The 23,815-nt window shown below is 45.0% G+C and overlaps 2 protein-coding genes across 4 annotated transcripts in view; both read right to left on the reverse strand.

The window, feature by feature from the left end:
* Positions 1-9,689, reverse strand: part of rab3b (RAB3B, member RAS oncogene family) — a 28,675-nt gene extending 18,986 nt beyond the window's left edge. The window contains exons 1-2 of one of the 2 annotated variants that reach the window (XM_030050309.1): positions 9,338-9,689; positions 2,198-2,422 (exon numbers count right to left, since the gene is read on the reverse strand). In XM_030050309.1, the coding sequence (XP_029906169.1) occupies positions 2,198-2,422 (225 nt within the window). In that variant the 5' untranslated portion in view covers positions 9,338-9,689. Of the gene's footprint in view, positions 1-2,197; positions 2,423-9,273 lie in introns of both variants that reach the window. The other variant, XM_030050310.1, reaches the window with a different exon arrangement.
* A 3,209-nt stretch (positions 9,690-12,898) lies between these two features.
* On the reverse strand, positions 12,899-22,293 carry atpaf1 (ATP synthase mitochondrial F1 complex assembly factor 1). 2 transcript variants are annotated; one of them, XR_003928180.1, is made up of 10 exons: positions 21,901-22,293; positions 20,063-20,171; positions 19,734-19,796; positions 18,908-18,970; positions 18,437-18,487; positions 18,039-18,086; positions 16,301-16,396; positions 14,780-14,887; positions 13,183-13,419; positions 12,899-13,061 (listed from the first exon to the last, which is right to left on the reverse strand). XR_003928180.1 is itself a non-coding variant. In XM_030050301.1 (9 exons), the coding sequence occupies exons 1-9, from the start codon at positions 22,110-22,112 to the stop codon at positions 13,237-13,239; spliced, it is 933 nt and encodes a 310-aa protein (XP_029906161.1). In that variant the 5' UTR covers positions 22,113-22,292; the 3' UTR covers positions 12,899-13,236. The 2 variants fall into 2 exon arrangements, 1 of the variants encoding a protein (XP_029906161.1); XM_030050301.1 differs by having other exon boundaries at positions 12,899-13,419; positions 21,901-22,292.
* Positions 22,294-23,815: the final 1,522 nt, after the last annotated feature.

Consider the following 23,815-nt stretch of genomic DNA (forward strand, 5'->3'; position numbering starts at 1 on the left):
TCTCCAGATTCCTTTCTGAGCTCTGATTTCTCCACCAGCGTCTCCGACACAAACACCGTCTGCTGGCTTCGGCCTTGTTCTCACTGCTGCTGCTTTTTTTTTTTCCACGAATGTAAAAGTCTGCATTACTTGGACATGGAAAATCAAATATCTACTACCGGTGTTTTTCATAAGACACTAACACACAAGATGTTAGTAACTTGGATGTGATGACCAAGCAGCTCGAGACAAACAACAGGAAGCTCAGTCTGATCAGTTCAGGAAGCGGCATCCCAGCCTTTTCTCAAATCTCAAGTCTCAAATTATCATATCATATCAGTATGATATCGATAATCCTTGGTTCTGGAGCAGCAGGTTTTCGGGGCGTGCCCGGCCCGGGAGCAGATTTCACCCAGTGGTTTTGTGCCAGAGTGACAGTTTGTGATGTAAAACTGAAGCATGGATCATCTCACAAGCAGCCTATCACTGAGCAGAAGCCCTTCCCCGAGTAAACAACCGTTTTTTAAAGATAAAAATTGGACTTCATGCACATTAAGTCCAATTTCAGGACCAAGTGACCATAATGAATCTTTCTCAGCTGCTTAACGGCAGAAGGAGAACTAATCCTCTCCATCATGATGTATGAGCCACTAGCAGTGTGTGCTGGTGTGTGTGTGTGTGTGTGTGTGTGTGTGTGTGTGTGACTGTAGAGTCCCTGCCCTCTGCCTGGATTTTTTTGTTTTGCTGAGCTCGGGACTCTTCTGGGCGTCGGCCTTTGGGCAAAAGAAAATCTGGCAAGACGAAACACCGAGTGGACAAAGGAGGAAAAATAGTTTTTCCTAGGATAGCAAAGTTATATTTTATCATTATCGTTTCATTCCGTCACCATCCTAGGAAAGGAAGGAGGGGCCGACTTTGTTGTGTTTACAAACCGCAACGTCAAACCGTCCTCATTCTGCTGTTAAACGATGACGGACGGCGGCTCAGGCAAAGAACCGGTGGGACACATTTCACCGTCGTCCTGCGGTGATGCGTTTAAGGACCTCACACACCAGGGGCCAGATTCTCCAAAAAGTTCTTACTAATAATCTTAAGACGTTTCGTAAGAGGAAAAAATGAGAAGTTCATAAGAATGTTCTCAAGTGCTATTCCCCATTATTTTCTTAAGAACTGCACATTATCTTAAGAACTTCTTGATTTTTTCCACTTATGAACTTCTCAACTCTCTACCTTTATGTAAACAAACAGCCTCGAGCTGCAGCCCACAGCAGCTCCATCTAAAATACAACAAAACAATATCCATTATAGTCTCAACTTTGATTTGATGTTATAGTGTTTTCTCAAAAATTGAGATACATACTTTGTATTGGACAGCGACGATATTACTAACCTGTTAGTTAATGGAATCTAAATATAACTGACACATGAATGGTGACTGGTGGCCAAACAAAATGTCCTCATATAGACTCAGAAACAATATATGTGCCTTTATGTGTCTAAATACTGGTTTAGATATTAGGCTGAATTACAGTTTAGATAACGATTATCACTATGTTAACATATACAATGTAAAATTATTAAGGTATTAGCCTACTACATTAATCTATGTTATACAATCAAATTTGGCTCTAAATTAATCAAAGATGTTTGAAAAATAGCTTACCTTCACACAGCATGTGCTTACTTAAGACGACCTTTACCTGTCTTAAAGTTACGATACTATTTAAGAAAAATAGTAAGATAATTTCTTTCAAGAATCCCATTTATTCTTAAGAAAAATCCTAAGAATAAAGTTGAGAACATTCTTAAGATCTTTTGTTTGGATTCTTAAGATATTTTGTTTGTGAATTCGAAAATATCTTAAGATTCTTCTTAAACCCAAACTTAAGAAAAAAAGTGGAAAAAAGGAAGAAATTTAATCTTAAGAACCTTTGGAGAATCCGGCCCCTGGACTCTGTGCTGCCCCCTAGTGGATTTACTGCCGAACACCCAGGCCAACGTAAAGGATGCATCAAGGCGGTGGGCGGTGACTGTTATGTCGTTTGAAACGGACGCATTTATTTTTGCACATAAAGGAGCATCACTGAGCCTTTAGTCACACGCCACCACAAGCTGACTTCTCTTGTTCTACCTCCTCCCAGTCAGCGGCAGGTGACTTACCGCCTGTTTAAACAGACAAACTGACACAACAACAACTCATCCAGCCGTGCGTCCTCACCCAGATCTGCAGCTTGACCCTCTTGTCGTTGCGGTACACCGTCTTCACCTTGAAGTCGATGCCCACGGTGCTGACGAAGGAGTTGCTGAAGGAGTCGTCGGCGTAGCGGAACAGGAAGGAGGTTTTGCCCACGCTGCTGTTGCCGATGATCAGCAGCTTGAACATGTAGTCGAAGTTCTGGTCGGAGCCGTCCCGCTGGCCGAAACGCTGGTCTGCCTTCGCCATCTGGGGGGAGGACGGGTTTGATAAAGGTTATTTTGGCAAGAAATATACAATCAGTAGGAACAACAGTGGATCTGATCTCATAGGGTTTTTCTTGCAGGTTTTTTTTACTGCAAGAAAACAAGATTTTTGTTTTTGTTTTTATCTCTCTCATGTAATTTTTATTTATTTATTTATTTTTACTAATGTTTTTGCTCACTACCTTTTCTCCCCTGTATGTTTTTGAAAGAAATCTAGTTGATCAGGACGGCCCAGTGCTCACCGTGTAAGAGCGTGCACCACGTGTTGAGGCTGAGTCCTGATCGCAACGAAAAACAAACACTTTGTCAAAGTCTGTTTTATAACGTTTTCATTCTGTGTCACTTTTATGCAGGACAGACTGTCCAACTCTGTCATAAACACCTGACAGAAATACTGCGTCGATACTTGGCGTCTATGTATTGATATGATATTGTCACACTAAATATTTCCATACCACGCTGTATTGGTTTTTTCCCCACCCCAGTTGAACAGGCACGGTGTGTCGCTCCAGCAGCTCATCAGCTTTAACTCGAGCCGCCTCTCTAGACGTTGCAGAGGTTTTAAAAGTCCGGCCTCATTAGATTCTGAAAATCTGATTGGCTGGGTCAGACTGATGAGACGCTGACGAGCGCCTCGGCTTCAAGTTGAACCAAAAAAACAATGAGAATTAGAAATCAAGTCTATATATTTGAAGAAAGATGGGGAAAATGGGTGAAGTATACAACAAACAATACTTGGGCCATGTAGTGTATATCAGGGAAGTGTATCCTCCGAATGGAAGGAAATCATATTGATATTTGTGTAATTAATTGATATATATATAATTTTTTTTTCTTTATTATTTGTCTGCCTATTTTGTTTTTGATTGGTTGTTTGTTTTCTGTTTTGTCGCTGTCTTGATTTTCTAAAAATGCAAATTAAAAAAAAAAAAGAAAAAAAAAAAGAAGGTGCTCACAGGTACGAGGCAGTAAACCCCAGAAATCAAAAGAAATCCCCTCTTTTAAAGCGTGAGCCCGTGGGCGAGCCTCAGGCACAGAGCGGGAGGTTTGGTGACAGTAAAAAGTAAAACGTTTAGTCAAAGTCAAAGTAAAAATTAGAGATACACGATTTTGTCATGTCATCTCCCAGATGTTGGAGTGTCTGTGGGAGTTTGTGCCAGATGTTGGAGTGTCTGTGGGAGTTTCTGCCAGATGTTGGAGTGTCTGTGGGAGTTTGTGCCAGATGTTGGAGTGTCTGTGGGAGTTTGTGCCAGATGTTGGAGTGTCTGTGGGAGTTTGTGCCAGATGTTGGAGTGTCTGTGGGAGTTTTGAGCCTTTGTGAGCTCAGACTCTGATGTTGGACCAGAGGGCCCGGCTCCCAGTCTGCGTTCTAGTTGATCCCAAAGGTGTTGGATGGGGTTGAGGTCGGGGCTCTGTGCGGGCCGCTCAACTTCTTCCACCCCAAACTCAGCCGGCCACGCCTTTATGGAGCTGCTCTGTGCACTGGGGCTCAGTCATGCTGGGACAGGAAAGGGCCTTCCTTCCCCAAACTGGTCCCACAGAGCTGGGGCCACTGGAGTTTTCGACTTGACCACACCGCCACGTCTCCACGCCGTGCAGCCGGCGCACGGCGGCACCACATGATGTCAGAGGAGCATTGTGAAAACCTGGTGACTCAAGCCTCAGTGGTTTTCATTCGTCCTCCTGCACTGAGGGGTCAGACGTTCCTCTGCGGTGAGAGGAGGTTCTCTCAGAGCCGCGTGAAGCCAAGGCCCTGACAGCCGACGTTTTGAACATGATCCAGAAAAACAGACTGTGAGACTTCAAACCTGCTCAGCACGAGTCACGTTTCAGATCCTGAACCTGTCGAGGATAAACGTCAGATAAATCTGTGGTTTTCAAAGCGGGGCCCGGGGACGCCCCAGGGGTCCTTAAGGGCCAGCGGGGGGCCCTCAACAAAATGAGGAGTAATTATATTTAATTAATTTCAGTTTAAATTAAATGCTTGTGAAAGAAATCTGCAGTCAGATGCCTTTAACGAGCATTTAAACACAGGAAATCTGACCTGGCATCACTGATTTTAAATATATCGTTTTAATAATTATGAATACATTTTGACATTATATGAATACCGTATTTCCCCAATTAATCGCCCGGGCGTTTAATACGCAAAATCAACTTGGAGCACAGGCGTTTAAAAGAACCAGGCGGCTATTCGCTGCAGGCCTTTATTTATTTTTGCTCAGACCTGCACCAGGCCATTATTGTGATGACAGTTACAAACATATTTACAGTCGGTTGATTTAAGATTACGGTACACCCTTTTTTCTTATGTTAGCTAGGTCTCTTATTTTGACAGAAAACGGAAGTGCCACACAGTTATTGTGCGGCTAACTGTTTACTTCTGCAAAAATAAGGTGAGTAGCCTTATTTTGGGTTACCTCAATATAATGCAAATAATCGCCCCGGCGGTTATTCGGGTGGGCGTTTAATACGCAAAATGGGTGCAGACCCCAGGCATTTATAAGAACCAGGCGGCTATTTGCAGCCCGGCGATTAATTGGGGAAATATGGTAGTTTATTGTACATTAACTTTTTATATATCTGTCTTCAAATCTTTCTTCTTGCTTTCTTAATCTGTAATTTAAAAAAAAAAAAACTTGTAATTTTTGATTATTTATTTAATTAATCTATTTATGCTATTTTATTTATACTAATTCTCCAATATGTATTTATTTATTCATTTGCTAATCTGCTGATCATTTTTTCTTCCTTGCTTGCTGTATGTTCTGCTAATGAAGTCACTACAAACTGTCACGGTACCAAACAAAAAAAAGGTGATTATTTAAACATGATTTTTTTTTAAGGGGGGGGGCTGACGGGGCTGGATGATGCTGAGCAGCAGATGGATGAGTCAGAGCCGCCGGGCTCGGCCGAGCGAGGAAGACGATCCTCCGCTCTGCTTAAAGCTCCTCTCTTCAGCAGGAAAACCTTCAGATCCTGCCGCCGAGAGCCTCTGAGCCAAATCTCTCCCTCCTCCTGGCTGAAGCACAGAGAGCTCGTCCACCTCTATCATTTCTGTGGTCACGTCACGTCGGATTTACCACAAAAAGCCCACGAGCTGCAGGCTACAGGGGAGGAAAACCTCACTTCTGCCTCCTAGTGGTGACTACAGGCAGGATCTGAAGATGATTACGTTAACCCTAACCCTAAAATTATCAGTTGTATTCACAGCGGGCACAATAAATTGTACTTGTGTAAAATGAAAAATATCTGCTGCACTTTGTCTACAAAATCTTCCTCTTGGCTCGCCTGTGCCCTCAGACGTGACGCGAATGTGGCAGAATGATAATAAAAAGCTCGTTTCTTGTCCATCACGTCACATTTCAGGAGTTTCTGGCTTTTGACGCGTGGCCTTCGTCTGGCAACGTGAGCAAAATCATTTCGAAATCCTAAACACATAAAACTCAGTGATATCAGCCAGCAGCTCAACACATATCCATGCAGGTCCTGCCACAGTGCTGGAGCCGATGTGACAGCGATGGAAAATCACTGTGACATCACTACATTATTAATGTATTCACCTGAGCCATAACCGACTTATTCACCAACTAATAAAGACTCAATGGTTATCTGTCGCTCCTATGGTGTCGCTGTATCATCGCTGTAATATTCCTACATGTACTCACAGTGTGATGACGTGGACGATGATTCATACTGGCCTTGTCTTGCTTTTGTATTTAGATTTTTCCTTCGTCAGTCATTACATGTCATCTAGGAGCTTTAGAGGGAATACGCCAACGTTTTGGACATGATTCCCTTTTCCTGACGTCCCCAGACTGAGACCAGATGTTGGACATCGTTTTCACCTCTGCATGCCCAGTAGCATTTCCTGTTAGCTTAGCATAAAGACTTGAAGTCTATGGGAGTCGTTAGCCTGGCTCCAAAAATAAACTTTATAGCAGCTCTGCGGCTGTCTGATTTACATGGTGGATCATGTGGATTTGAAATAAACTCTGTAATGTATATTTTTCACTTTGATAGAGCCAGGCTAACAAATCCCATAGACTTCAAGTCTTTATGCTAAGCTAACAGGAAATGCTACCCATAGGAACTGGACCACTGGATGTCCAGAGGTGGAAATGGTGTCCAACATCTGGTCTCAGTCTGGGGAAGAGGGAAAAAGGGGATTTTGCCCAAAAATGATGGAGTTTTCCTTTAAAGGAAAATTTTGCCACTTTTTACGTGGAGGTCTGATCAGTCGTCGACTGTGGACGGTATTGACGAGGAAATCTGAGCTCTGCTCGTCCAGATAGACTGAGAAGAGGCTGACAATCAGCAAAGTGTTCCTGTTTGCCTTGTACTCTTTAGAACAGGAATACTGCAGTTCTACTTGATGTTCCAATACAGTCTTGCTGAAGTACTGCAGTCTGTGGAGCTTTATTTCATGCTCCGTGGTGTTTAGGAGTTATAATGTGATTGATAATACAAATGGTTTAATGCAGGAGTTTTCAAACTTTTCCATCATCTGGAGCCGGAGGTTTGACCCCCGGAGGCCCCGGACCCCGGGCCCCCGCTGGAAATGACTCTGATATGAGAGGATCTTGTGTTCATCCAGGTGTCATGACTTGTCAAATCAATTCAAAGTGGTGAGATTAAAAAATCAAATAGTCACTTTTTCCTTGTTGCAGGTCGTAGCAAAGTCTAGTGAATAAACAGATTTCTTTCAAAAACATGCAGGAGGAAAAGGTGATGAGCAAATGAGCAAGAAGTCATGTGAAAATTAGCAAAAATATAAGTAAGAACTTTGAAAACTCAGAAAATGTCAAAAAAATTGCAAAAGAGAAAACAAAATGTGTGAAAAAATACAGGAAAATTACCACAAAAAATTACCCAAAAATATTAACTAAAGAAGAAGACAACCATTTCTAAAAACTAAAACGATATGTTGCAGTGACATTCTGTTTGAATGCCTTTTCACAAGAATTTAAACTATGCCTCATTTTGCAGAGGGCCCCTGGAAGACCCTGAGGGACCGTCAGGGGCCCCCGGACCGCGGCTGAACCCCACCGCTCTCATGTATTATTGACTGTGTTATGAGCGGCTGCTTCGTAATGAAACCTGCTGCCTGACATTTACTTTCCCTTCATGCCGCCGCGTCTTTTTGACCCAGACCTCAGAATCTGCGTCTAATTTCAGGTCCTGACCTGCGTCTGTTTACTGGACCTGAGGCAGACACTCAGCTGCTAAACAAACAAACAAACAAACAAACAAAAAGGTTTCAGATCAGCCAGTAAATGGACTTCAGAATGAAGGACCTCACATCTCCAGGTGAATATCTCCACTGTTGTAATATTTTAAAAGATTAATGCACATTGAAACATAATGTACTTTTTTTTTTTTTTTTTTTTTCAAATTTCTAAAGCACATATTTTTGTATTTCTAATCTGAGCAACTGCAGCTGACAGCATTTCCCCCTCAGGGATCAATAAAGGATTTCTGATTTTTGATTCTGAATGTAAACTGCTGCTGCTCCTCTGTTAAACAACAGTATCTGAATGCTTCTCCACTCTGGAGGATGCTGGCCTTTTAATTCCAGCTTTATTATTTATTTCGGCGAGCCGAGTCATGTGTATTATTTGTGCTGGAACTTGCTGTCCTGCTGCTCTCTTGTCCGGGTCACACTTTGAATTTTGAGCAGCAATGTGTCTTTTACCTGGTTAAATAAAAGGTTAAACATAAATCAAATCAAATACGGGCTTGTTACTGACAGAGAGTCCACATCTCTTCCACTGCATGTGTTGATGACACACAGCTGCTGCTGGTCAGCTCAACCCTCAGAGGCTCAATCCTGAAATGTATTCAAGGATCACCGCGTTTGTCCTCAGGGATCAATTACTGGTCAGGCCAGAGGAGCAGCACAGTGACTTAAAAAAAAAAAAATTAAAAAAAAAAAAAAAAAAAAAAATATATATATATATATATATACACACACACACACACACACACACATATATATATATATATATACACACACACACACACACACACACACACACACACACACACATATATATATATATATATATATATATATATATATATAAATCAGTAGTAAATGCTAGAACATTCTCATCAGTGAATTTGCTGTACATGTTGGGCTCTGCTAGTCAGAAACTACCTCTAAATGTCAGACAGCAGGAAAAAAATCTCATGTCATTACAGATTTACTGAGACATTAAACCACATGGATTATCAATATCACATAATAAACAATGGATGTGTCAATCAACATGCAGGCATTTCTATAGTGGCAGCAGTAACTGCTACACAAACATCACAGACTATATAATAATCTGCTAGATTATTATACAGTCTAATACAATAACATGATGCTATTCCTATAATAATCTGTAGGGTCACTATACAGTCTAATACAGAGCTATAACGTCACTCCTGTAATAATCTGTAGGATTATTACAGGCGTAACATGGGAAATGGAGAAAGGTAACAATGAATTCTCCACAGACACACTGAGCTGCATGTTCCTTCAGGAATATTGTATTTTTTTTTTTTTTTTTTTTTTTTTTTTAAATATCTGTACAATGACAGCACACTGAGGCCACTGTTGATGCCACAGAGAGGCGAGGCGCGGACAGGAGCAGAACAGAAAACCTCCTGTTCGAGATTAAAACACATTGATGTCGCTTCACAGACACACAGTCACACAGAGTCAGGTCCTACAGGAGGACTCTGTGTGCGGGATGCACCGGCCCAGGTGAGGTGGAGCTCTGGGGCTCAGATCTGACCAGATTAGGCCTTTTTGTCAAAGAAACTTACTAAATATAATCCCACCTATCATGTGAACCCGCTCCCCGCGGCTGTTTTTCCGCAGGAGCGGCGGATCCCGCAGCCTCACCTCTGCTGGGCGGATCTGCTTCCTGGCTTCTCTCTGCACCTGATCAGGACTCAACTCTTGTTCCCAAAAACAGGATCCTCAGCTGCGACCGGCTCTGTCGAGGTGTCGAGGAAAAAGAAGCGCACACACACAAACCCGGTGCGTCGTTCGCAATAAACCAACAAGGGAAAAAATCCGCGACTATTCCGTCAAAATGAGCTGCCGGTGTGTTTGTGCTCGCTAAGCGGCGGCGGCTGACATCCTGCGAGCTGCATGCGAGGAGGAGCGATGGGAATATTTGCAAAGGCGTCTGCTGCCTGTCACCTCCTCCCCTAAAAATAACCACCGGCTTCTCTGTGAATGAAGCGGCGTCTTCACTGTGTGTGTGTGTGTGTGTGTTTTGCAGGCACTTTGCAGGCTTTCACCCTATCAGATGCAGCGCTCAGCCTCTCCTCATAATTGCATATGAGTCATAGCTGTGGCAGCTGAGGCGTGTAACTGTTTCAGCATCAATTACACAAACATCCTCCTGCGGGGTTTGTGCTGCGGGGCTGAATTCACGCCGCAGCCACGCAACAACACGCCAAACACACGCATGCACTCTGGACGGGGGTTTGCGCCTCCTGCCTGCTGCAGTGTCATGTTTGCATCCGGCTCTCAGACCGGCTGCATGCAGGATCTCTGCAGTCTGCTTCTGACGTCAGTGCCGTTCCTAGACATTTGAGGGCCCAGGGTTAAAAGCCATTATGCCCCCCCTCACCTGTGAGCAAGGTGGATATTTCAATACCATGGAGAGAGAAAAAAATTCCCTTTAGCAAATCTTGGGGCTTGTTATACTAAGAGCCTATTAATGTGAAGTAAAATTTACAGAGTTATCACTGCTGCCATCTGCAAAACAGGATTTTGGTATGAAAACTGTTTTTTATAATTAAATATCGTATTTATCATCAGAATTAAACATCTGACATTTGGAGCAAAGCAAACAGCTTGGAAATAAATGACAGACGTCCCGCTTCCGTAAACAGACAATCATCGGGGGGCGGAGCTACGGCAACAGGTGGGAATGCAGGTTTCACCGCAACCGCCAGATAACGAAGAGAAAAAAAAAAAAGAATTTTATTTTATGAACAAGACACAAAGAAGAAACTTTTTTTTTTCTTTTTTTAAATGTATAATATTAGACAAAAGAATCCTACGTCCTCCTCCTCCTCCACAGACCACCGACATCCAGGCAGCTGCTTCACCTTGGAATCAGGTTTATACACTCAGTCTGACTCATCCAGGCTGATTTGTGTATGAGAAGAAGCTCGGCTTCTTCTCATAAACTTCTCATAGTCTTCTTCTCATTTGCCCGACAGTGAATGTGAGCGTCAGTGGGTGAACTTGTTTGTTCCTCCATGATTCTCCACTCTGACGTCTGGAGGGATTTTGCAGCTGCAGCTCGGAGCCCAGCAGCCTGCAGGACACATGAAGAACAAATGAAGTCCAACATGTTCCTGAAGACTGAGATGAGCCGCGTGCTCGGCCCTCAGCGCCTCCAAACTACAACACATTTACTGATTTTGGGCCAAAGTTGCCTTTTGTGTGGCTGTTTTGAACAGCCTCTGGTTTCCTGTAACTGAAAGCCTTTCTTTATTTCCTCTGACTGACGCTGATCAGCCCTCCGCTCTCTGTCCGTGCTGCTGAGATCTGAACCAAAGAGATGCCATGGAAGCCGTTTGCTCTGCTCTCTCTCAGCGGCAGCACATGCAGACGTGAGGCGCTGTGACGGGACAGGGAGCTGGGTGTCTGTCCCAACAGGCTCAGCAGCAGAGACCGAGTCCTGCAGGAAGAACCTGAAAGCCTCAGCGAGCAGCCGGGCCTTTTCTCTGCCTCAGTCTCTGAACCGGAGCGCTGCGGGTTTGGGACAGGCGTCTAGAAGAGACCCGCCTCTCGTTCCTTTTGGACAAAACTCTGCTCGGCAAAGACGGTAAATACCGTCAGCCTGTTGATTTAAATCAGCCAGGCTGAATGTTAGCTGTGGAAAAATGAGGTGCTCTAATAACAGATCAGCTGACTCACTGCAAAAACAATAAACTGATTTGTTTGAACGTGTAGATTTATCTGGCTGGTGAAATTAAGTTTTAGCAAAGTTCATATTTTTCAAATCTCATCATCACTGAGTGTTCCTGTGGCGTCAGGTCAAGCTGCCACGCCTCGACCCTCGACCCTGCCGCCGTCCACAGCACCGCCTCCTCCTCTGCCTCCTCCAACATTATTACAAACTCCTCCACTGCCTCCATGTTGGCTGCTGTCAGAAACTCTAGACTCTGTGCTGCCACCTAGTGGATTTACCGCTGAACACCTGTGACAACATAAAGGACACATGGAAGCGTGTGGGCAGTGATGTTTTTATTTTTGTAGGTAAAGGAAGAATAAATGGACCTAAACTGTGTGTTTCCCTTTGTAGTTCACAAGTTACTGGACTGTTCAGATTTAACAGCTTTATTCTGATCTTAGACTGAAATATGAGGATATACAGTGGGTTTTGGCTTTGAAACACATCACTGTATTGTCTCTGAAATCCTTCCTAAATGTATTTTGCAGAAACACACACACACACACACACACACACACACACACACACACACACACACAAAGCTTTGTCTGTCTCCAGTCTGGTTTCCACTTCACCTCCCCGGCCTCGTGGACTCGTCTCGCTCTGGGAAACTGTTGGATTTTGACTCTTTGACGTTTTCCTGGCTGTCTAAAAATATATTTATGTATTTTTTTTAAACAGGTAATTTTATTTAGGCTGGGTTTGGTTTATCTTCTCTTCCAGCTCTTGACAGAATTCCCGATCAGGTCTCACAGGTCCTCATACGTCTTGGGATTGAAGAGCGGGATGTGGAGGAGGTTTGGTCCGGAGCTCCTGCACAGATTTACTTCCTGTTGAGCCACGATACGCAGCCATCAGCAGGCTGAGGCGGCCCCCCGCACGCCCCCCAGCTGCTGTAACCAAACATTACTCAACCCACCGTGTCTGTCACAAAGTGGGTCAAACTCACACAAACCACAACACAACACAACACACACACACACACACACACACACAGTGGCCATGTATTGTGAGCTGATGTGTGTCAGATGCAGCTGTGAGAACAACAAAGTCTAAATAATGAAGCATGATTTATTTTTACATTTGGAACACATGAACACAGTTTTATTGCCCCTTCTGGTCTTGAACAGGGACCTGCTCTGGAACACTCTGACATTTTAGACCAAATAACCTTTTCCCCTCTTCCCCAGACTGAGACCAGATGTTGGACACCATCTCCACCTCTGGACGTCCAGTGCTTCAGTTCCTATGGGTCGCGTTTCTTGTTAGCTTAGCATAAAGACTTGAAGTCTATGGGAATTGTTAGCCTGCCCCACCCACAATCAGTCAAGTCATGAGAGTGTGTGTGTGTGTGTGTACACGGTGCTGGGTACAGCACCTTGAATACACAGATTTGAGCCATGGGAGGCGCTGGTGGGAACTGAACCTCTAACCCTGGCATTGCCTTGCTCAGTTCAGACCCAGCTCTCCTTTAGGTCCTCAGGCCGCGGTGATCCTGGGAAAACACGACCACGAATCCCGGGGGGCCCTAAGCATCGCCTGGTGTGATGTGGGCGCCGTGGGGCTCTGGCACGGGACGGGGGGCAGGGGACATGGGCGGGGCCATGGGACGGGACGGGGGCGGGGACATGGGCGGGGGGCAGGGGACGGGACGGGGCGGGGACATGGGCGGGGCCATTGGACGGGACGGGGGCGGGGACATGGACATGGGCGGGGGTCAGGGGACAGGGACGGGATGGGTGGGGGGCGGGGGGCGGGGGTCAGGGGACGGGGGCGGGGGGCGGGGGCTGAGTTCAGTCCGTCCACAGGCACTGCAGTCCCTCTAGGAGCCTCCGGGGGCCAGCGCGGGCCCCAGGCCGCTCTGCTCCAGCTCTGCGATCACGGCCATGTGTCTGAAGTCGGCGGGCTGGTGGTTGAAGGTCTCCACCAGCCGGTACGTCTCCTGCCTCTGGGCGCCATAGAACAGCTGCACCTGATTGGCTAAGCACTGAGCCTGGTGGACCGTCTGGGGGGGGAGGGGGGGAGGGGCAGACGGTTAAATCCCAACAACCACAAGAACTCAACTTGAATCAGAACTGTGCTTTGGTGCAGAGCTGGTCTAGAGCAGTGGTTCTCAAATGGTGGACCGTGTACCCCTGGGGGAGCGCCGGAGCACAGCAGGGGCGACGTGAGAGTTTTTAAAGTCCCCATGAAACGACCTCACATGACCTCTACTTCCTGTAAAACTGAGCGTCTTAAACAGTGACATCATCCTGCTCTAGTGGCTGTAAATTAAAATTTCAACCAGTAAAACCTTCACAGATCTGTAAACATCCTCTCTCATCCACCCGTCCCTTCAAAATAAAAGTGCGTTTCCCCTGTGAGATCCTGCTGGTTTGCACTTATCAACGATCCTTCCCTGCACCATGTCCCGCCCAAACTTCCTGTTTCAACGGGAAATACAGCAAATCAAGAAAGTAAGAGTCCATTTCATGGGGTCTTTAAAAAAATGTTAATTTAAAAAAATATCAAATACATTTTTTGCGTAACTTCAACTGCTGGACTGACCCTCTGACCACAGGAGGCTCAACTGGACCAACTGGACTGACCCTCTGACCACAGGAGGCTCAACTGGTCAGGAGGAACTGGAACAGACACTGATTTCAAAGGGGAACATTACTGAAAAAAGTTTGAGAACCACTGCTCTAGTTCCCCGGGTTTCCAGGTCAGGGAGGGAGATCCACCTCAGAGGGGGACGACACAACAGTGCAGTGTGTGTCTAGTCCCCTGTGTGTGTGTGTGTGTGTGTGTGTGTGTGTGTGTGTGAGGCTCCCTGGGTGTGATATGAGTCCCAGTGGTGGTGAAATCTCCTCATTAGTTGCTCTGAACTTGTTTTTTAGATTGTCCTAACTGTCTCTGCTGGTGTTTGTTGTCACAGTTTGACCCTCTGAAACCTGAAAATTCACTGAATTTCTGTCAAAACACAGATGAAGGTAACAAGCAAATGAGCAAGAGATGACATGAAGTTACCTTTCAAAAAATGGGGACCAGAACTTGTTTTTTTTTTTTTTTTTTTAAATAGTGTTAATCTTGGTGTTGGTGCTGCTTTCTGTGTTGAAATGCAGAGACACAAACACAGAGCAGCTAACGAGGAGATTCACCTCCAGGTGTGTGTTTGTGATTCACCTCCAGGTGTGTTTGTGAAACACAGGACGTGGGCCTGTCATGGCGTCCTCTGATGCAGGAAGCCCTCCCTGATCTGACAAGCTCACATTAGAAATCCAGCTGCATGGTGTGTGTGTGTGTGTGTGTGGGATCAGGTGTGTGTCGGCAGCCAGGTGAGTCGCTGCAGGTGAGCGCTCAGCCGGGGGGGGGGGGGGACTCACGATGAACTTGGGGTCCATCTCTGCGGTCATGAGGACGACGCCCTTGTCCCGCTGCAGCTCGGGGTAGTGGTAGAGGATGAGCTGGCTGGGTGCGTTCTCCCCCAGCGTCTGCAGGGGGCAGAGACGAGCTCAGCTGACACGTAGTAAACAACAACAACAACAACAACAACAACAACAACAACCAGCTGCACGACGTCACTTTGTTGAGTTACAGGAGGAAACACCGAGAGCACAGCACTGCTTTTCAAGTGCAGCGAGAAATAAATCAATTAAAATAAAAAAGATTACATGTCATGTTACATTTGTTGTTTTTTTTTCAAGTGTTTTTCAATGTAAAATAAAGATTATAAATGTTTTTCAATTTAAAATAGAAATGCTCAATATTGTTCAAACAAAAGAAATTTTTAATGTTTTGTCATGTAATTGTTTTGTTTTTCTAATGTATAATAAAAATGATTTTAATGTTTTTCCATGTAAAATAAAAGATTTATATTGCTTCACTGTGAAAAATTAAATGACTTTATTATGGACAATTCTCTTAAATGGAGTGTGCATGTTGATTTTTTATGCTCTAAACTTTCTCAAAGACTGTACTTTCTCCGCAGGCTCAGCCTGTTCGGAGTCAGCCCCAAAATTATGTCGACTTTTCATAACGCCATCTTTGATAGCTTGATCAGACACGGTTGTTGCCTGGTTCGGCACCCTTTCCATTCAGAACAAAATGATGATCGAGAAGCTGACCAAACCTGCTATGAAGGTTATTGGACAAAAAAACTACTCATCCCTTCAGTGTGTTTTTGAGAAGGTCACTGTAAATCAGGCACAACAAACTTAAAGACCCTTCTCACATCTTCTGGGAGACATTACAGAGCATGTAAACATAAAACTAATCGTTACAAACTCTTTCCTCCCGACGTCCATCACTCTTCTCAACAAAACAGTCGCTTAAACCTTTATTCGGTTTTATATGGGACTGAGCCTTTATTTGGTTTTATTCGGTTTTATCTGGTTAGTATTAATTTTTTATCTTGATGTTATTCATTCCTTTTATCTCGCTGCTGCTTTTTATTTATTCATTGATTTTACTTTATTGTAAACTTGTTTTTACTTGACTATTTGCTGTTGGGATTTGCTGTTGGGATCTTAAGCACTATCGCACTTTATTGTGGACTTTTAAGGTGCTATGATTCTGGATGTGCCGCACCATAATTGGTGCTACTCCCTGGGATATATGCAATATTGTGCATCACTGTGACTGGGACCGTTTTGATCTTCCTTTTTTGCTGTTATTTTTTTGTGTCTGTTCAACTCCTGTCAGTCTGTTTAAATTGTTAGGTTTGGCAGTTCATGTAGCACTATTGTCTAAAACAAATTTCCTGCAAGGGACAATAAATTTTATCCTCATCCTGACTTTACTGTTTTTTCATGTAAAAATTAAATGCTAAATGTTTTTCAAAGTAAATATTTCTGTAGCTCCGCCCCGTTTCCCAGCAGCACGTGAACACAAGGTGCGGCGGGTACCTGGACGTTGATGAGGGAGGTGAAGTGCAGCTCGTGTCCGGCCCACTGGCCCAGGAAGAACTCGTACCCCTCCTTCTGGGGGAGGGCGAACAGGAACTGAGAGGAAGACATGTACAGTCACGACCCGGAGCGCACCTTCCTCAATACAGAGCCCCACAACCAATCAGATCTGTTTTAAACCTCAGGTGACATCTTTCAGGGTAAAATGCCTGTGACGTGTCTGAACGCTGCAACGAGGCCTTCAAAAGCATTTAAACCTCTGAAACCTCAGCAACCGCATTTGATTTAGCAAAACAGTGACAAGAAAATGACAAGAAACTTAGCTTATAAAAAAAAAATCACCAGAAAATCATACAAAAAAACTTTGAAAGATTAAAAAAAAAGAAAGAAAAAAATATATAAATTGATAATTATATATTTAACACTCCATTTCAAAACATTCTGAATGTGGAGGTGTGTGTGCACGCTCCTCTGCTGCAGGTGGAGGTGTGTTCACGCTCCTCTGCTGCAGGTGGAGGTGTGTTCAGGCTCCTCTGCTGCAGGTGGAGGTGTGTTCACGCTCCTCTGCTGCAGGTGGAGGTGTGTGTTCAGGCTCCTCTGCTGCAGGTGGAGGTGTGTTCAGGCTCCTCTGCTGCAGGTGGAGGTGTGTTCACGCTCCTCTGCTGCAGGTGGAGGTGTGTTCAGGCTCCTCTGCTGCAGGTGGAGGTGTGTTCACGCTCCCCTGCTGCAGGTGGAGGTGTGTTCACGCTCCCCTGCTGCAGGTGGAGGTGTGTTCACGCTCCTCTGCTGCAGGTGGAGGTGTGTTCAGGCTCCTCTGCTGCAGGTGGAGGTGTGTTCACGCTCCTCTGCTGCAGGTGGAGGTGTGTTCACGCTCCTCTGCTGCAGGTGGAGGTGTGTGTGCACGCCCCGACAAGCTGAGAGACCAAAAACTTCTAAACGTGTGACGAGCAGAGATGAGCGGAGCCTCTCAGCTGTTTCCTTCTGCAACACTGCCACCCAGTGTCTGAAACGGCACATTACACCTGACGCAGCACCTTCCCTGTGTCTCAAACACACACCACCTGCTGACCCTAAACGCCACATCCAGACCCTAAACGCCACCTGCTGACCCTAAACACCACCCCGACCCTAAACACCACCCGCCGACCCTAAATGCCACATCCAGACCCTAAATGCCACCCGCTGACCCTAAATGCCACCCGCTGACTCTAAATGCTATCCGCTGACCCCAAATGCCACATCCAGACCCTAAATGCCACCCGCTGACCCTAAATGCCACATCCAGACCCTAAATGCCACATCCAGACCCTAAATGCCACCCGCTGACCCTAAATGCCACACCCAGACCCTAAATGCCACCCGCTGACCCTAAATGCTATCCGCTGACCCTAAATGCCACCTGCTGACCCTAAACACCACCCGCTGACCCTAAACGCCACGCACTAGCCACCTTTCCACTGTCATGCCACTGTCATGAGCTCTTGTTAGACCTGAGCCCCAGATTTTGCTCCTCCTCCATCGGTTACATTTACCTTATGAAATAGCCTACATGCTGCCTTCAGTGTCGTCACGCAATCTCCAGCACTCTACAGGAAGCTGCCCAGGACAGACAGCAGGTCCATCATTTGGATGGAATTCATTAAAAAAAAAAAAAAGAAAATAATAATAATGTGATGTTTTCAATAAATCCGTGTGTGTGGACACGGCTGCAGACTGAGCCGCGGTGACGCTCGCTTACCGTCGGGCAGGACTTCGCTCGGCTGAATATGACCTCAAACGTCTGCGTCTGCAAGGCAGGGAACAAAAAACTCAAGTTTATTTATTAATAACAAATATTCACCGAGGATGGTTCAGAAGGGATAATTGAAATGATTATGAAAAATACAAAAAACAAACACATTTTCAGTGTGTTCTCTTTATATGATGGGGGGGGGGTTATGGATCTGGAGAGGGGGCTAATTTTCAGAGATTTTTTCTTTTGACTTTATTCTCAGAATTTGACTTTTTCTTGTAAATGTGTGACTTTAATCTCTAAAATTCTCTAATATTCTCTGAATATTAACCGCCTCCCGACCTCATAACGTTTTCTCCCTCCGACACGCCGCTGTGCTCTCTGCTTCTTGCAGAGAAACTCACCGGTATGACGGCGCTGATGGTGTCCTTGGTGGAGTAATATGTCATCCAGAGCTGAGAGGAGAAGACACGCGTCAGATATCAAAGTTCCCCTGTCAGAGGTTTTGTCTGAAAACACGCCGACACACCAAACCCACAGGTGGACGGGCCTGAACCTGCGACCGGCGGAACCAAAAACCGTCTGCTGACTGACCATCAGGACATTTCTTTGTAGTGAAATGCACACATCGCCATGGCAACCGTGCAAAAGGCAATCACAACAGGTTATAGTGACAGAACACGAAACACACACACACACACACACAGAGTGCTGAAAACCCAGCACGACGTGTTTGGTGCCAGCAGACTTGACACCAGTTCTTTTAAAGCGATTCAGCAATAACAAAAAGATTTTAAAATTTTTTTATAAATATTTTATAATTTTTCTTCCCAGAAGGCCTCAGGAAACAAAACATCAGCTGTCAGCAGGCTTACCTCTGCGATCTGCTCGCCCGTCATGTCCCGGATCTTGTCCAGGTTCAGGATGGAGCCGAGGGTCTGAGCCGGGACACACACACACACACACACACACACACACACACACACACACACACACACACACACACACACACACACACACACACACACACACACACACACACACACACAAAAAATGATGAACTAATTTAGCAATAAACAAAAACTGAGAGACCAAGAAAGTCTAAACACTGAGCGGTTCAGGGCCAAAATACATTTCTGATCGTCTGCTCCGTCGTGAACCCTAACCCGGGACGGCCCAAAGCCAAAACTACATGAAGAGGCGGCTTCCAGTTTTTACGACCAAACATCCGGAACAAACTGCCAGAAAACTGCAGCTCCTTCAGAGCGAGGCTTGGCTGTTTGCCACGGCCGTTTATTACATTAAATCAAATATGAGGCTTCTTATTTGTCTTATTCTGTTTTAACTTTCTTTCCAAACTTTTCTTTCTTGTATTTGTCTTTTCCCCGCCTCTCGCTGCCTTTATGTTTTACGTAAAGCACACTGACGTGCTTTGTTGTGGAAATGAGCGACTCGAGTGAACTTGCCTGAAGAACAGACGACAATAAATGACAGTCATCTTGAATCGTCTCAGAACAAAACAATAATAATAAAGAGGTGATTAACACTGGTCGTGGCGGTTTGGATGTTTCACGACAGACACGCCGACGCTGCAGGACGCACTTTATTTTGAAGTGATTATGTAGCGGCTCTGAATAATCGACAGGACATGAATATGTATTTTAGTTTGTGGTAAGCGATGCCCGTCCCGTCGTCTCTCACCTTGTCTTTGGTGAAAGCTCCTGTCGCTCCACCGCCGGCGGCCATCTTGTCCCGCTTCTCAAACTGCAAAAGATTTCCACGACAAAATTTACCTTTTTTTCCATATCGAGCGTTTTCCTGTCAGTTTCAGTCGAGCATCAAATCAAACCCCCAAACTCAGCCGACCCCCTCTGACCCCTCACTCTGGGCATTTCAAATTACTACATATCTGTCATTTCCATATATACGACATCTACATATATATCCATTAATTTAAAAAGATTTATTTTTAAATGTGTTAATCAGACAAACAGACTGAGCTGAAGTGAAGAGGACGGGCTGTGACTCACCTCCTGCTCCATCAGGCGGACAAACTCGGCCTGCTTGGAGTCTCCGAGCGCCTCCCTCTTGGTCTCGTGGCGTTTCTCCAGCCGGGCCTTGTACTCCTGCGGCTTCGCGCTGAAGATGATGGAAGAAAAAGTCATTACTCTGAGATTATAACGGCACAAAAAACAGTTTTTCTTATACTTTGTGATTTAGAAACAAATAAGGGATAACCAACGAGTACATGCGCCTTAAACCTGTTTAACGCTCACCTGCTCGTTGATTATGCCGCTTATTCCATGAGCCATTTACCAACAATATAAAGGAAAGAGGAGAAAACAATATAAAATAATCCATCAGTGTGTTTTCCCTCCTGGACGCTGACAGCTGTGATTTTTAATGTTGCGGTTTGAGCGACACACACACACACACACAGCGTGGGAGCAGCTGGCCACACACTGCGCCCACAAAACCATCAGGAAAACTATTCTCATGTTTGTAGGAAATAGTCTAAGTCCACTTTTGCCGTTGAGAGAATATTTCATGATTTCACTGATTTCATTTCGTTATCCCAAATCTGTGAAAGGAAAAAGTTATTTTTGCTATGAAGACAAAATACAGAGGACATTAGAAACGGCGGTGTGTTCTACGAAACAAATCGAATCGAAACGGAAATCATGACCCAGAAACCGCGACACAAACCGAACCACAAACCGACCCACCTGCAGTTGCTATGGTTACAAGTCGATGGCAGCGGTGGTGAAACCTGAGGCGAACCACATGTGCAATACACAGCTTTAACACACAGCTGCCGGCCAATCAGAGAGGAGGATCTACCCAGGTCACGGTGGAAATGAAGTTGTTATCCAGACGAGCTGAGAGCAGGAAGTAAAGTCTTACAAGCGGTTTGATTTGGTGATGACATCTTCTAGTTTACCTTTTTTTTTTTTGTCCAGCCCTGCTCTACAACAATGAATGATTTCCTACATTTCCCAGAATTCCTTACCTCCTCCCTCCTTCTAGAGCAGGGGCCTAAGCTTGTTGGATTCAGCTGTTGTTTGTCCATGCAGGTGGAGGAGACTGAGCACAACAATATAATGGTTGCTGATATTATGCAGTTTTTTTTCTTTCTTTCTTTCTTTCTTTCTTTCTTTCTTTCTTTCTTTGCTCAGTTTTTACAGTTGCAACACAAAGTTTCAAAGAAGTGTGAACCCACAGTCATATCACTGATGAGATACCTGGCATAAATATGAAGATGTTCAATTTTGTCTATGTCATGTGACTGTGGGTTCACACTTCAAAACTCTTCAAAAAAACAGCATGATAACACCGGCTGGATGTAGAAAATGCAGTTTCCTCAAAAGTATTTTACTGATCAGATCAGACCGACAGGAACCCTGCATCTGAAATAGTTCATATTGTTCACTTAGAGATATTAACATAATCACGCATGTTCATATGTGGATAAGGACACGCCGTTCAGCTGTACTGTGCTCTGCGGGTTGTCTGTGTTTCTGTGCGGGTTGTCTGTGTTACTGTGCGGGTTGCGCTTCACTGTGATGCCTTCTGACAGACCTGCGAACCCGGAGGCAAAGCTCCGCACCTGCAAACATCACAGATGATCTTATTTTATTTTATCTATTAACTCTGTCGGTGTTTCACATGCGCCGATGTTTCCGTCACACGGCCGGGGGGCGGCGAGGCGTGCGCCCCGGGGGGGACGCACAGAAAAAGTAAAATGACAGTTTTTTGAATGGACTCTGGTGTGTGTGTGTGTGTGTGTGTGTGTGTGTGTGTGTGTGTGTGTGTGTGTGTGTGTGTGTGTGTGTGTGTGTGTGTGTGTGTGTGTGTTTAGCGAGCTGACCTTCGCAGCTTCTGGATCTTGTCCTGGTACTTGCTGTAGAACGGGTTCTCCTCCAGCTCCGGCTCCTTCCGCACACAGAAGGCTCTGAAGCCCGGGACCACGCCGGGGATCAGCGGCCGGATGCCGGTGGCCCGCACCGCTAACATCCCCCGGTACAGGCACGACAGCTGCACCACCGCCGCCGCCATTCTCCCGTCGCTCCCCTGCGGCATCTATATAATCATCCGGCTAGCACATGGGTTTCCTGCAATGGTTCCGCGACCCGGAAACTGCAGTAACGTGATATATTCTGTATGTGTAAATGCACAAGCGTGAATCTGTGGAGGGATTTTCCATTACAGTCGAGATTTTTTTTAATTTTCTGTTAACTTCAAGACATGAAAAAATGCATTAATATCTACGAGCTGTCAAGTATGACAGGCGAGTCACAAGCGAGAATAGGCTTCAACACCTTAAATAATCCAATTGGCTGTCCCAGACTGTCAATCAGAATATGGACGAATCAGAGGCTAGAATATCGCTGAGGGTTGTTTTGAGGGGAAAGAGATGGGCAGGTGGGTTGTACCAGAGGATCGGGCAGGTGAGGGAGCTCGTCAGCACCAGTTAACAAGATAAATAAATAAAATATGAATTTACTTAGGTAATCACAGTCTTACCTTACCTGGGTCTTTATATCGATACATGTTGTGTCTATAGATATTAGTGTTGTGACAGAGTAAGTAGGTCTAATTTTGAAGATCCCTTGTTGCACATGGTAATACAAGTCGTGTTTTCACTGCAGGGCTCCCATACCACTGCATGTCAAATATTTAAAAAAATCCTGACTTTATTGATGAGGTGGTGGCTAATTCTGTTGTGCTGAAGAAAAAAAGAAACGCTCCTCTGGATGCAGCCTCTGACACTGACCTCAGCACAGATACTCAGTAGAAAAACAGAACATTATAGTCTCACCTGTGCTGCCACAGTACAAAACATTTACACACTTCAACTCCCTGCATCAAATGGAAGATACAACAGAAACAGGTCCACACTTGTTATTCCATACAAATTACAGATGGTCTTGATACTGCGTATATGGGGTGAGTGTTTCTCCACATGGGAGGCGACTCTCACTCCTAAAATCTGACACAGAGACACCGAGGAGTCAAACAACCAAAACCTGAAGCCCGGGTACAGAGGCTCAGTGAAGGTGTTGTTGAAGGTGTGGAGGTGGATCAGTGTGTCAGAGGAGGAGGGGACAGGTACCTCTGTTTCTGTTATTGTGGCAGGCAGAGAAACTTCTGTTAGAGCAGATCAGACTCCAGGAGTTTTCCTTAAATCCAAGCCTGCAGTCATCACTGAGTCCTCTCCTTCTGATTCCTCTTTGAGTCACTGCTATATCAAAACCATTTCTTTCCACTCGACCTCCCAGTAGCCACCATGTCTGCGAATACAACAGTTGAGTTACAGGTCATTTCAAAACGGAGACACTATTTGAATGAAGAAAATGAGACTTTGCTCAATAAAAATGAACATTTATTGACATGAAGGCTTGGCATGAGGCTCCTGCGGACGGCAGTGTTGTTCAGGTAGGGGGAGAGGATGATTCCCTTGAGAATGGCGACAAGGATCATCATCACACAGTCCAGTTTGGATGTTTCCTTAAAATAGTGAAACAGGCCAGGCTCCCCAAAAGCAGACACATTTAATTATCCTGTCACATCAAAGTCCTGAAAATAATGTCAACCTACTGCACAACAGCATAAAATAGGGGTGTAATTCAGCTGCTTTACTGGAGTTTAGCCAGCAGGGGGCAGTAAAGGCCAAGTTTCCCTGATAGGCAGCCTCATGTAGAGATTGAATAGCAATGTGTTACTCTTATTGTAATAATGACAGAATAAAAGAAGACAAGGACATGTATATTATTCAAAGATAC

Source organism: Myripristis murdjan, chromosome 4 (genome assembly GCF_902150065.1).
Source record: "Myripristis murdjan chromosome 4, fMyrMur1.1, whole genome shotgun sequence".
Lineage (NCBI taxonomy): Eukaryota > Metazoa > Chordata > Actinopteri > Holocentriformes > Holocentridae > Myripristis > Myripristis murdjan.